The sequence below is a fragment of the Ascaphus truei genome, chromosome 6 (assembly GCF_040206685.1).
Source record: "Ascaphus truei isolate aAscTru1 chromosome 6, aAscTru1.hap1, whole genome shotgun sequence".
NCBI classification, from domain to species: Eukaryota; Metazoa; Chordata; class Amphibia; order Anura; family Ascaphidae; genus Ascaphus; species Ascaphus truei.
In genome coordinates this window covers 110,132,860-110,147,531 of record NC_134488.1, presented here as the reverse complement: position 1 = coordinate 110,147,531, position 14,672 = coordinate 110,132,860, and the positions used below count along the sequence as shown (strand labels likewise).

Below are 14,672 nucleotides of genomic sequence, written 5' to 3'. Positions count from 1 at the left end.
AATAGCTCAGGGGACAATTCTTAAATGTGACTGCAAGACTTAGGTCGCACCATCACAGGGGCGGAAGGAACAAAATTAAAGAAATAGTAACTATAACCTACGCATTGTTTTCTTTACAATAATAATAATAGCATGTTTTTGTATGGCGCTGCTAGTATTATGTAGCACTTTACAGAGACATTTTACAGACACAGTACCTGCCCCGTAGAGCTTACAACCTATGTTTTTGATGCCTGAGGCACAGGGAGATAAAGTGACTTGCCCAAGGTCACAAGGAGCTGACACCGGGAATTGAACCAGGTTCCCCTGCTCCAAACTCTCAGTGCCAGTCAGTGTCTTTACTCACTGGGCCACTCCTTATCTGTATTGCGCTTTCTACACTGTTTGTTAGACACCGCTGCATAGTGATTGGTTCACTTACTAACCAATCACGCAGCAGCATCGGGCTAAGGATTTGGGCCGTGACGTCATCACGGTTCCGCCCCCTAAACATGTCTATTGGAGGGCGCTCAGTCGAGCCCCCTCCAAGCGCGTTTAAATGACAGAGAGCGGCTGACCACTAATCACATCCCTTGAAGAAGCGCTCCGCGAAACAGCCGTCGGGATCGCTGCACTGAACTCCCATGGGCATTTAAGTGCTACTGGAAGCACTTGCTTAATAGCCCTCGGGGCCTGCGACTACATCGCACTGACCTTGCTCCCCCCGCGATTGAGCACATACCAGTATACCTTGCATTACTTCAGTAAGTAGATTTTAGTGACCTCATAGAAGTTTCCATGTACACATGAGGATATATACAGCTGGTATACTACTTACTACCAATTGAGTGTTACCTTTTAACACTCACATCACCTCAGTTCTATACCCTCTCATACGTTTTGATATAGGGTACAACAGTGGATGGGATACTTACCTTCCATATATATGTGGTTTTGGGAGGGGGGAGTTTCTGGTTGAGCTCCTGTCCCCTCAGTGGGTATTTATTATCCAGTCACTCCCAGCTGCTCCATCACATATTTCTACCCACTACAGGCTGTTTGTATTTCCATCTACTGCTATCTGGTACTTATCCCCAGTGACCTTTAGATATCATATGTTCGATATATTTACTCCTAGTATGGACATTCCTGTAATATAGTATCAATGGTAGAGAGATCGAGGGAGGGGGAGTTTGCTTAGGAGCTCCCTTACTCCTAGTAGGCTCAACCGTCTATTTTTGTCAGGCTACCTAGCCTTGGTATTACCCTATTGTAGGGAACAGTTATATTAGTACTGTATATGAGCTTCCATTTTTGAAGCCCATCTTTTGCTCCAGGAGTTTTTAATACCCTTTATTTTCACATTTTGTCCCTCTCTCTCACCCCATTCTGTGTCTCTCTCACCCCATTCTGTGTCTCTCTCACCCCATTCTGTGTGTCTCTGTTTCCCCATTATGTGTTTCTATAGACAGTCCCTACCTGTCACAGGAGGGGGGGAATCCATCTTGGGCCCTGGCAGCAGACACTGAAGGTTATCACTGTCTCCCGGGTCTTGCTCTGTTGGTGTCCTTCTACAGCTAGCCCCGCCCCCACACTCCTCTGCAGCTAGCCCCGCCCCCACACTCCTCTGCAGCTAGCCCCACCCCAACACTCTTCTGCTGCTAGACCCGCCCCCACACTCCTCTGCAGCTAGCTCCGCCTGCACACTCCTCTAAAGCTAACCCCGCCCCCAAACTCTGCAGCCGCTGACCCAGCCTCTGCTCTCCTCCTGCTCTCCAACTCACCAGCATCCTACAGCTTTGAAAACCAGGACAGATGGCAAAAAACCTAGACATTTTAAAGAATGGTAGATCACCGGGACAGGCCTACAAAAACCGGGACAGTCCCGGCTAAACCGGGTCATCTGGTCAACCTAACCTTATCCCCTCTCTCCCTCCCCCACCCCCTCTCTCTCACCCTCCCCCAACCCCTCACTCGCTCTCCCTACCCCACCCCCTCTCTTACCCTCCATCCATCCCCTCTCTCTGCCCCAAACAACCTACCTCCTTCCTGAACAGACAAAGCTCCGCCCACTTTCCCAGCCTCCCTCCCATTCTTACTCTCCCTCCCAGCCAAACAAGCTCCGGGCCGCATTAGAGGTTTCCCGGGGCTGCATGCGGCCAGCGGGCTGTATAATTAACAGCTCTGCTTTAGGCTCTGTATCTCTGCCCCCTCCTCCTCTTTGCCCTAATAACATCTCCGATCACATGCGAATATCAGTACATGGTGTTTCTCTGTATACAGCACAGAACGCCGTGTACTCCCCTCTCTGGAATTTCCAACCACACACCATCCGACTCTCCCCCAGCTTTCATACATTGAAAAACTCCCTGAAAACTCACCTTTTCAAGGAAGCCCATCTAGCATACCTCTAATATCCAACTCCCCTCCTCCAACCCCATTGAGACCAGCCGTGCGGCTGGAACAATCTCCACGCAAGGTAACACCCCCTAACATCCGCACCCTCAAACCTTAATGGGATCAGCTTTCTGGCTGGACCATACTCCATATATTAGCAGAAGGTACCCCGCTACAGCAATATAATATAGAGATATTGTAATATGAGATCGGTGCCTTGGATAGTGTTAATAATGAGAGAACAAAGGAGAACTAGAAACCCAATATGGCACTCAATTCCCAAAGCTGAATGTTTTGTGATAAGAATTAAAAATAAATTTTATTGTTCATCATAATTAAAAGGATGGGGGTTAAAATCCATTAAAAGACACACACATAACAATCTTATGTTGAGTGCTGTATGCACTCTGGATTGATAATGAACGAAACAATTGAGTGGAATTAGATCAATGTTTCGAATTAAGGTGCTGGCATACATCCGTATGTGTATGTGCCTGTATGGTGTAACTGCTGCACAGTAGCTGGAAGTGATGATAGGGGAGTTCCTATCGTGGAGTGTATAACTCAACTTACACCATACGGGCACAGACAAACTGGATTGCATATACATGCATGAACTCATATATATCACTTTATTGGTTGCTAAGTAGTACTCTTTGTAGGAAATTACCTGATTGGATCATACTCTGTCACAGGGTATCACTTAGCCCTAGTGGTTCAACCAATGTATACAGGCTGTTACATTATCTACTCAGTGTATGTATACTTCTTACTGTTGAGGCAACACCTTTGTATCTTAGGTTAACTGTATGCCAGCACCTTAATTCGAAACATTGATCTAATTCCACTCAATTGTTACGTTCATTATCAATCCAGAGTGCATACAGCACTCAACATAGGATTGTTATGTGTGTGTCCTTTAATGGATTTTAACCCCCACCCTTTTAATTATGATGAACAATAAAATGTATTTTTAATTCTTATCACAAAACATTCAGCTTTGGGAATTGAGTGCCATATTGGGTTTCTAGTTTTCCTTTGGACCATACTCCAACCTGATATATACTCCATCCCACAATGAGCAGCCACTTTACCTTTTTGTTTCAACATTGTCCCTCATTCACATAGACTGTAAGCCCTCACGAGCAGGGCCCTCATAACCTTCTGTATCTGCCTGTGCACCTTTGTTTGTAACTCTGCTTATATCATCATCAAATCTCTGTACCCGCATTGTACCGCACTGCAGAATATGCTGGCGCTTTACAAATAAACAATAATAATAATGATATTCATGTACACTCATATTCACGTACACACATATGCATGTCATTATTCGGTATACTGTATATAGGGGGTGCCCTAACTCTAAAAGGTCTGTACACAAGATAATTCAAATAGCAAGATAAAAAAGTACAGTGTATGTGAGCCGCGCTTAACTGAACATTGGGACTGCTTCATTGTCACTGTAAGATACTGTATACAGATGTACTGTTGCCAGAGATATTCCAGTTTGCCTGGTTATACAGATGCAGCGGCCATTATTTTAACAAATCACGCAGTGTATACCTCGGAATACCCATGTCATGGTGCGGGATTGCTTCCAACCGTACCGCTTTAAGACGCGAGTGCAGAAAATGGCATTTTAGTGTTCTAGCTTTTAAACACCTGAAATTGACACAGTAGCACAGTACTGTCCACATTACAATTCATTCATTTCATTGCATTTAATTGCCCACAATCCATGAAATTCAAACAAAGCAACCGCGATTAACACGTGTGCCTGGGGAGATTGGCCGCGTTCATGCCGCGTGGAGTGCAGCAGCGCACACGAAAACGGCGCCATGATTTCTTAAAATAATGGCCGCTGCATCTGTACCTAAATGTAAGAAAGGGAACAGAATGGCTACATCTGTGTGCCAGGATCTATAAGATCACTCCCTCCAAGAGCAGATGCCCTGAGAAGCCTTTGAGGTCCTCAAAGTCTTGAATTTAAATAAAGCCTTTCATGGCTTCTCTAAAGGGCAACTCTTTGTGAAGACAGTTCCCTGTGGCGGCTTTCAGCATGCATTTATTTAGGCTCCTTACACCAGGGGTAGCCAATTCTAGTCCTCATGAGCTACCAAGTGGTCAGGTTTTCAGGATATCCCTGCTTCTCAAAGTGGCTCGATCATTGACTCAGTCTTCGACTGGACTGGATTTGGCTATCCCTGCCTTATACAATTAATAACTTGAATGAATCTCTCTGATGAGTATGATACAGTACCTTGTTTTCCTTCTTGGGGTTTTGTGGCTATTTCCTCAACGTAGTCTGAGGGGAACCAGCCTGTGCGACCTTTGGCATTGCCTTCCCAGAATCCTCCTTCACCCACGCTTAAAACTGTGAAATACAAGGATTTTATGTTAGGTAGCCCTAGAAGAAAAATGTCCAATGCTAGAACAAGAAGCAAATTACAGCTATGCAATCATAGAGACTGAAGCTTGGGTAGATTCTGTAAGCATTTGACTACCAGTGAGCACTGTAATACATTACACGAGGAAGACATCCACAAATTAGACTATGTCTGTGCATGTACAGCACACCTAAGACATACTGTACAGGTCCATATTAACTAAGCGGTGGTTTGCCATAAAACACCTTCCAACACCGGAAGACAACTTAAAGCCCTAGTATCTACTAAGCGGGGAAATGCAAGAAGAATGGGCCATGAGGTGTCTTTTGGAATAGCACCACTTAGTAAACGTGTCCCACAACATCGACGAGAAAAACTTTTTTTTTAATACTGATTTTTATTGATTTTGTTAATAATTGTTGGGGGGTGGGGTGGGGGTACAGCAACATCCTCAACAAATATACATAATATATATAATATACATAATATACATAATATATATATATATATACGTACAGAATATCTTGTTTATATTATCGACTTCAAGTATACACTTAATCCGGAGAGTTGTACAAGAGAAATATACAGATTGAACAGTGATACTTCTATAATGCAGGATTAAGGTATACTATTTCTGCCACTACATGGCTGCAAGGATTCGCCCCAGGGTATCGTTGGGATTCCTACAGGAGAATGTTACTTTCATTAAGAGGTGGACGGCCGCCTGTTTGAAGGCTTTCGTAAATCACCTGGGGTTGCCACACATGGAATTTTGAGCATGAGTACGCCCATTAGTTTCTCCCTTTTAAGGGAGTACCATATTCTTTTTTTTTTTAAATCTGTATCAGAGGTGGAAGGTTTGGACTCATCCGAAGGGCGGCTGAGGAACAGCTCGTTCCAGTCATGGTTTGGGTTAACAGTTTATTTGAGTGGTGTGTCAATGTCAATTGCAGGTCTGTTCAGGAAACATGACCAAGCGTCCAGGGGAAATGGGAAGCCCAGGACCCGCTACGAGAATTTGTGGGGGGGTGGGTCTTTCCACAGCTCGGCTACCTTAGGGCATGACCATGTGGATGAAAGTGGCCCGCTGCCCGCATTACTTGAGACAAAGGGGGAAAGTCCCCGGGAACACTCTTGACAGAAGTACCAGAGTTAAGGACAGTACCTTATAAACATTTTCTTTCATTTGGGACTTGTGGCGGCTTCTTCAAAAATTGGACAGAAACTTTATTTTTTTTTGTTTTGTTGTAAACGTCTTCTGAGTTTTCAGATTTTAAATGCATATGGGATTAAGTCTATTTTTTAAGAACATCTGAATGAAACTTTACAGTTCATAAGTGTATCTGTATCCAATTTACAGTAACATATTTCAATTAAAATGAGCATTTTTCTCACTTATCTCACTCACATTTCACCGTATCTGCAGAACATTTTCTGTTTAGATTTGTATTTATATATTGCCAACCATAATAACACTATTATTGCACTAAAGCAATATGAACTTCACTTTGTTCTTTCTCTAACTCATACAAAGTGATTGCAACATTGTGTGCAATTAAAAGAAGATGAGTGTGCAAGGACAAGAAGACCACATTCCTTGTGCGGCACATAGAACAGTCTAAACTAGTCTCAAAATTACCTGGGTATATACATTTTAGCCATAACCTATTGTTACATTTAGTACGAACCTTCGGTTTGTTTTTACCTATCCATTTGCTAGTAAAGGCTGCACACAATCAATGATACATAAGGGATGCTTTAGCTATAAAAGGTCTGCACACAATTATCAGGGGAAATCATTCTGCACATGCTAGAAAGGAGAAATGTAGTTACCGTAGATATGGGGCGGCCAACTCCAGTCCTCAAGCGTCACCAACAGGTCAGGTTTTCAGGATATCCGTGCTTCAGCAACGGTGGTTCAGTCGAAGACTGAGCCTCCAATTGAGCCACCTGTGCCGAAGCAGACTGATTGAGCCACCTGTGCTGAAGCTGGGACCGATTGAGCCACCTGTGCTGAAGCAGGGATATCCTGAAAACCTGACCTGTTGGTGGTCCTTAAAGACTGGTGTTGGCCATCCCCTGCCATTGATCATTGTGTGCTTACATCATACCCACTCTTATGTTAACTTGGACTGCACTGTGCACTTGAATGAAAGCGTAACTCCGCAAAGTGTATTAGCATACTTTTGACAGGCATTAATTCAAAGCTTTAATCCGACAGCAGCATTCGTTGGATGTGCAATACGGGACATTCGGGGACATACCTTTGTGTCTCTCTCTTTTAATGTTTCTTTCCATGTTTAATCGCTTGTGCTTGTATGTATGTCGGAAATTAATATGCACAACATTACTCCTTTGCTTTCGGATTATGTGGGTTTTTTTTAATCATGTTTTAATTGTTGTTGTAGAGCTGCCAAAAATGATATATGTGCAGCACGTGTAGCTCTGCAAGAATCAATATCAAAGCGAATAGAAGGTTTTTTTTTACCAGCTTTTTAACTTAAGCCATATATTGTGAGTGAACTGCTGATTACAGTGGGAAAAAACGCACCAAAATTTTAAAGCCTACGCTAAACAGTGATTCCCAACGGGGGGGGGGCGGCGGCGTGAACCCCTACGCGTTTGAGATGTGTCACCAAAGGGTTTCGCCCCAAAATATATAATGGCAGAGCCCAGGCAGTATGTTGAGTGCCTGGTCCCGTGTGGAAACTGCACACTTAGTAAAGCCCCAAACTGCCCCTAAGTGTGGGGGGTTTATAGCTGTGCATTAGAGCAGGAGCTTCCAAAGTCGCTCCCCACAATGCCTGTGAATCCCCAGTGGCAAGGCATTGTGGGGCGGGACTTTGGAAGCTGTCACAGTAGCTAACAGCTATACCTGCCATACCGGTGTAGGCCGTTTGGTCGTGGTCATTTTACCACAACCAAATCTCATCTGGCGTTTGGCCGCTACTCACTTTGCCGCTGGGACCTCTCGTCGCCGCCCGCTTCAAGCTAACATCAGTCCCTGACCTTACCTCTTACCCTAAAAAACCCTCATCTTAACTCCTAATCCTACCCCTACCCTAAACACCTTATCCCCTTACCCTAACCCCTGACCCTAAAAAGCTTAACCCTTTACCCTAAACCTAATCCCCTTCTCTTAAAACCTAACCCTCTACCCTAAACCCCCTATTATTAACCCCCTACCCTAACCGCTAAATGAATCCTTAAATTACCTTGGGGAAGTGGCAAGCGGCGGTGCGACTGCGACGAGGGGCCCTCTGCGGCCAAACGCCGGCGGAGACTTGGTTGTGGCAAGATGGCCGCGAACCAAATGTCCCGTTCCATGACACTCAGTCTGCCCACAGTGAGGTTCTGTTTGGGGCCATATAAAGCGTATGTGGATCCCACACCCACCCCTCCCCCCCACCCTCCTCCCCCCCCCCCCCCCGCGAGCTCAGGACACTACAGCTTGTGATCAGGCACACACTTTTGCACTTTTGTGAGCAATAATCTAATGAGTAGCAAAAAAGATTTATGTATTAGGGGATCAGGGAACAAATATTTTCGAGCAGGGGGTGCACCAGTGTAAAAAGGTTGGGATCCGCTGCACTAAACATTGGTAAGCACGGACTGTGTCTCACAGTTAGTGACCTTCCAGGAAAAGTCTCTCCTACTGCCCGTGCGAGAGTGCTACCACAACAACACAGCCATTACTATGGACCAAACGACGACACTGTACTTGTATACGACTTGGGGCTAGTATTAAACAGATATATGTTCTCTCAACCGTAAAGAAGGTTTTGTTTGCTGGAAGCCTGTAGGGCTTCTCAGTTCTGTTATAAACTGATGCAGGTTATCTGAGACGAAGGAATTTTTAACCCTCCCAAAAAAACAAAAACAAATAGCTTTCCCCTAATCCACAGTAAACTGAATACCCCACATGTGTCCTACTAACCACTTGCTCTCTATCGGTTGTTAAAGGTATTATCAGGGTAGTCGTGTAGATTACCATGAACCAGACTATTCTGGGATGAGACCCAAATTCTGTCTGTTTCTATTTTTTAAGGATTGCCGTTTTAAGTCATAATTGGGCTTTATATTTATTGCTACATGTTAATTTGCAGAGAGGTGTCCGAAACATGAACCATTGCTTTGAAGTCTTCACTATTCAGATAGGGAAAGCAGAAGACATAGTGTAAGAAGCAATTATAATCATACCAGCACACAAAAAAAACGTAAACAAGGTGTGTCAGGGGATTTCTCTGTGCAGCTCAGCATATCAGGAGGAGAACAAAGAATGCTTAGAAAAGATGACATTTGAATTGAATGACTGGGTCTCAGTTTGTAGTCAGATGATGTCAATGCGTACTGTAATATAATGAATGTACTGCTCACTGCACCGGGACAGTTGCAAACATTTGGTTATCTTATCCCACACCAACTAAGGGTTCTTGTAATTAGAAGAATTACAGTATTATAACAGGTCAGGACTGAAGCCTGATACAAATACAAGTCAATCTTATATGCTCAGCTGTTTGACCTTAATGCCCTGCTGCAGTCAGACAAAAATGCAAGTCAATCTTACAGCACAAAAACAGTTTATTAAACTGCATGCTAACTTCACAGCACTACTGTTGCCAGATGCAAATATAGGCTGCCTTTATGGTACTGCTGCACTGCAGTCAAAAGCAGATTGTACAGCCAGATAAAAATGCATGCTTATCAAACAGCCCTACTGCTGTACAGATACAAGGGCACAGTGCTTCAGCTAGGTACAAACGCAATCAGGTATTACAGCACTGCAGAGCAACAACACATGCTCATTCTACAATACAGCATTTATCCGAAAAACAAAAACACAGACACATTACAGTGCTGCTTACTCAGATACTAATAACTGGGGCACATATATACAAACCCATGCTCATCTTAAAGCACTCTTAGGCTCTGTCCTGGGACCCCTTCTCTTTTCTCTCTACACACTCTCTCTAGGTGACCTAATCACATCTTTTGGGTTTAAATATCACCTCTATGCTGACGACACACAAATTTACCTTTCAACCCCTGACCTTACACCTGCTATACAGACCAAAGTTTCTGAATGCCTCTCTGGAATATCATCCTGGATGGCCATCCGCCGACTGAAACTTAACATGGCAAAAACAGAGCTCCTTATACTACCTCCCAAACCTGGCCCTACTACATCCTTCCACATTGCTATTGGAAATACGATCATTCACCCAGTAGCCCAAGCACGCTGCCTAGGGGTCACACTTGATTCCTCTCTCTCATTCTCCTCTCATATTCAAAACGTTTCTAAAACTTGTCGCTTTTTCCTCCGCAATATCACAAAGATACGCCCTTTCCTCTGTTACTCAACTGCTAAAACTCTGACTCAGGCCCTCATTCTCTCACGTCTCGATTACTGCAACCTCCTGCTGTCCGGCCTTCCTACCTCTCACCTGTCTCCCCTACAATCTATCCTAAACACTGCTGCCAGAATCACTCTACTCTTTCCTAAATCTGTCTCAGCGTCTCCCCTGCTGAAATCACTCTCCTGGCTTCCGATTAAATCGCGTATCTCACACTCAATTCTACTGCTCACTTTTAAAGCTTTACATTCTTCTGCCCCTCATTACATCTCAGCCCTAATTTCTCGCTATGCACCATCACGACTCTTGCGTTCTTCTCAAGGATGTCTTCTTTCTACCCCCTTTGTATCTAAAGCTCTCTCCCGCCTTAAACCTTTCTCACTTTCTGCCCCACACCTCTGGAATGCTCTTCCCCTCAATACCCGACTAGCCCCCTCGCTATCCACCTTTAAGACCCACCTTAAGACACATCTGCTTAAAGAAGCATATGAGTAGCACTGGATAATCATGGACACATGACACAAAGCTTGGCCTCCTGCAGACGCACTTACTAGTATTCCCTCCTACTGTCTCTGTACGTTCTCCCTACCTACCAATTAGATTGTAAGCTCCTCGGAGCAGGGACTCCTTCCTTAATGTTACTTTTACAGTATGTCTGAAGCACTTATTCCCATGATGTGTTATTTATATTTGCTATTTATATGACATGTATTACTACTGTGAAGCGCTATGTACATTTTATGGCGCTATACAAATAAAGACATACATACATACATACATTATGCTGCGTTTATAGTGAGTGCGACGGCGCGCGCGGTGAGAACAGCAGACCTCGGCTCTATGAGGCTGCCCGTAGTGCGCGCGAACCATTAAAAGCGACCGTGCGGCAGATTTTTGAAAAGACAAATAATTTTGACTCTTCGCGTGAAGGCCGTGTCACGGCCGCGTCACGTGAGCGGTTCAGCCAATCACGGTGAACCTGCCTGGTGAGGTCACGGCCATGCCTCAGCCACGCCTCCCCATCGCGCAAAACCTCGAGCACGCCTACTATAAACGCGGCCTTACGTATGATGAGACCCAAAAGGTCGAAAACAGCTGTCCGTGAGTAGGCTTACTGGCTATACACCTACTGTATAACCCAGGCTGTGCTGAAAAGCCGTGTAATGCAGCAGGCATACGTTTATAGGGGTCCATGTAAAAAAAAAAGTGACACTGTGTTCTCATTTGCAAGTCATTTCCCAGAATCCCTTGCTGCAGTGGAAGCACTGTATGCTGGGAGATAATGGTGAAAAGCAGGGTTGCAGACCTGTCTGAGACATGTGAATGTGCTCACAAGTTATTTTTTCATTTGCTGTTAAGTATGATGCAAATACACTGTATATCATGATATTACAGCACTCTTATTAAAATGCTAATTCACGCTGATCTTTTACTATGTAACAGCATTCAGTGGGGTACAAATGCATCTAATTTAGTAAGATGCAAATAGATGGTGGCTGTAAAAGCATGCCAATAGATGGCAGTGTTGCAGAATGCTTTAGTAAGATATAATAATTCATGCTGATCTTTTTGCACTTTCCAAGATAATGCAAATGCACACTGATGTTACAGAATATTAGTGTTTAATCAAGTGCTATTGGTTTTAAGAAGATACAAATACATTCTTGCAACATACTGTATATATGTACGTTGAAGTCCATGTGTCCACCAGAAGACTAACATGACCATTCCTTGCACTTTTATTCATATATAGGGATTCCGAAAATGAACCATCCTGACCTAGGACTTCCACCGCAGGTAGGAGACAAAGGCAACACATCGGTACTAATAAAAACGAAAAAATAAGTGCATCGATAAGCACCAAATTCAAATTTGGGTCAATCCTATTTTCATTGTCAACACTGATAAACACAGATTTATTTTTTTTAAATAAAATGAAAACAACGGTAAAACAAAGAAAATAAGCCCTGATTTTACAAACAAAAAAGAAACACCAAAAGCCGGAAATCCCTATTCATATATCCCGACTAGGAGGGATAAGAATAGATGCCAAAATAAATTACTCAGACTGGTTTCTGCTCCTCCATGATAAAAGAACTGAATCCAGAATTGAATTGCTGGAGGGATCCACAGATGTACAGTGGTAGACTTTATTGTTCCCACTGTTGGGATGTGTTCTGATATTTTACATTATTACTGCCAATGAATACTAAGGAAACTCTGGTATTCCGAGTTATAATAGCATGTGTTGTATTATCTGGGGGAACAGTGAGGCTGGCTACCTCTGAATATGAGTCTCACTGAACCATTAAGCAAGGGATATGTTGTTCATAATGTAGGACAGGAGAATGTGCAATTAGACTGTGGCAGGTTAAGTGACCCATATTCTTATATTTGTATTTCTTTTTGGTGTGTGATAGACGCAGACTTCAAACTGAGCTAAGCAGAGAGTGTTGAAAGCCCTCTGATATACTGTATACCTTTCTTGGTCCTCTGCTCATGTCACTCTACACCTCTTATCTTGGTGAACTAATACAATCGTTTGGATTTCAGCATCACCTTTATGTTGATCACACCCAAATCTATCTCTCCGCCTTTGACCTCTCCCCCTCTCTCCTGTCCTGTGTCTCTCTGCAATCTCCTCCTGGATGTCCCACCGTTACCTGAAGCTCAACGTGTCCGAAACAGAATTAATATTCTTTCCCCCTTCCAGTGCTACCGCTCCACCAACTTTCTCCCTCACTATCAATAACACCACAATCTCCATACCACCTCAAGCCTGATTTCTCCTTCATTCCTCACATTCAGTCCCTCACAAAGTCCTGCCATCTGCACCTCCGAAATATCACAAGACGCCCTTTTCTCAAATGATGCAAGTAAAATCCTAATCCACTCACTCGTCATTTCCCGCCTCGATTACTGCAACCTTCTCTTCATTGGCATTCCCCTTGTCCACCTCTCCCAACTCCAATCCATCCAAAATGCTGCTGCCAGACTCGTCTACCTCACTCACTGCTCCACTATGCATAACCCTACACTCACTTCCCATAGCCTCAAGAATTACATTTAAAACAAAGGTCTCAACAACACTGCCCCCCTACATCTTTGCCCTCAGCCACAAATACATACAGTACCTAAATGCCCCCCACATTCTGCCCACGACATCCGCCTTTCCTCCTATCTCATTACCTCCTCTATGCCCTCTCTCTGGAATTCCCTACCACATACAGTACTGTACCATCAGACTGCTAGAGCTGCTGCTCTAATCCCGTTGGGTCTGACACTGATAACCCTTCATCACAAGGGCCTTTAAATTGGTTGGTCTTAATGATATCTTTTAGGATGTGTGACTCTTTTAAATATACTTTGTATAGACATTAGCATATCTCCCAGGGTACCTCAGGTATTTTCCATTCTCTGCACAGGCATCTCTCCCTAATTTATTTGAAGGGAGGTTTGAGGGCACATACAGTATATACAATTGGAGATACTATTAGGTTAGGACAGGGGTGCCAAACTGGGGGGCATGAGATTTCTTTTGGGGGGGGGCGCAGCAGTTGCAGAGGCCCAGCGCTCTTCCCCAAGGCATTTGAATAAAATGCCGGGGGACCGCGCAACGCCTCTGTAACTTCCCTTACCGTCACTCAGTCGGCTTGGGCGACGCGTCGTCAAATGACGTTGCAGGGTCACGTGACATCATGTCACATGACCCTGCGGCTTCATTTGATGCTTCAGACCAGGTAAGCGGGGGGGTGGGGGTGCTTGTGGGGGTGGGGAGAGCAGGCAGGGGGCGCAGGGCAAAAGGTTTGCACACCCATGGGTTAGGAAGTAGCCCCCCTCCCTCCTCATTTCGCCTCTAAAGTAAGTACAAATCATAGGGTGCTTTGTCACTTTTTTTATACCGTAGAAGCGGTTTAGAAAACGCGATTTGCAATAGGGAATACCGCTTTTTCACACATTTCATTGTGCGATTTGGCATTGACAAATCCGAAGCTACTAGAATAGGTCCCTAGGCCTGGTAAATCCTCTCATACAGACCATCAATCTGTTAACCCCTTCTCTGTAGTGCATGGTGATCTCCTCTGGTAGTGAAGGGGTTAAAGTAGGACATCTGTTTAACGCTTACGTGATGTATTGTAAAACAAACACAATCAGAAGTTAGAAAGACCCGTGGGAAAAACCTCCCTAAATACATAACATAGTCATAGTGCAAAGTTCTAAGAGCTGTATTGGTCCCGCAAATGCACAGATTTGTTACACATCAACTTATGGTCGACGTGGTTAATGGAACAGAGTGTATGTAAATGATCTTTTAACTCCTCAAAAGTCTTTTCCATCCATATGTGCCACTAAAAATGAAAGCAAGACTTGAATTTGATTTATCTCAATACCATATTGGTAAAAAAATAAATTAAAAAAATCTACTCCAACCCAACTCCCCTTATTGCTCCAGTTATAGAAGGCACCTGGGGGAACCTTATTGTAAGATACTAAATTAATGCTAAATCATTTCTGTAATATTAAAATTGTGCCAAAAGAACTAACATAAGTG

At 43.9% G+C, this 14,672-nt stretch overlaps 1 protein-coding gene across 4 annotated transcripts in view; it reads right to left on the bottom strand.

Annotated features, from left to right (window-relative positions):
• The window catches only part of SHANK1 (SH3 and multiple ankyrin repeat domains 1), a 278,275-nt gene that overhangs the window by 100,952 nt on the left and 162,651 nt on the right, over positions 1-14,672 (bottom strand). For all 4 annotated transcript variants that reach the window (XM_075605770.1, XM_075605769.1, XM_075605773.1 and 1 more), the window contains exon 13: positions 4,640-4,753. In XM_075605770.1, coding sequence (XP_075461885.1) covers positions 4,640-4,753 — 114 coding nt within the window. The remainder of the gene's footprint in view (positions 1-4,639; positions 4,754-14,672) is intronic.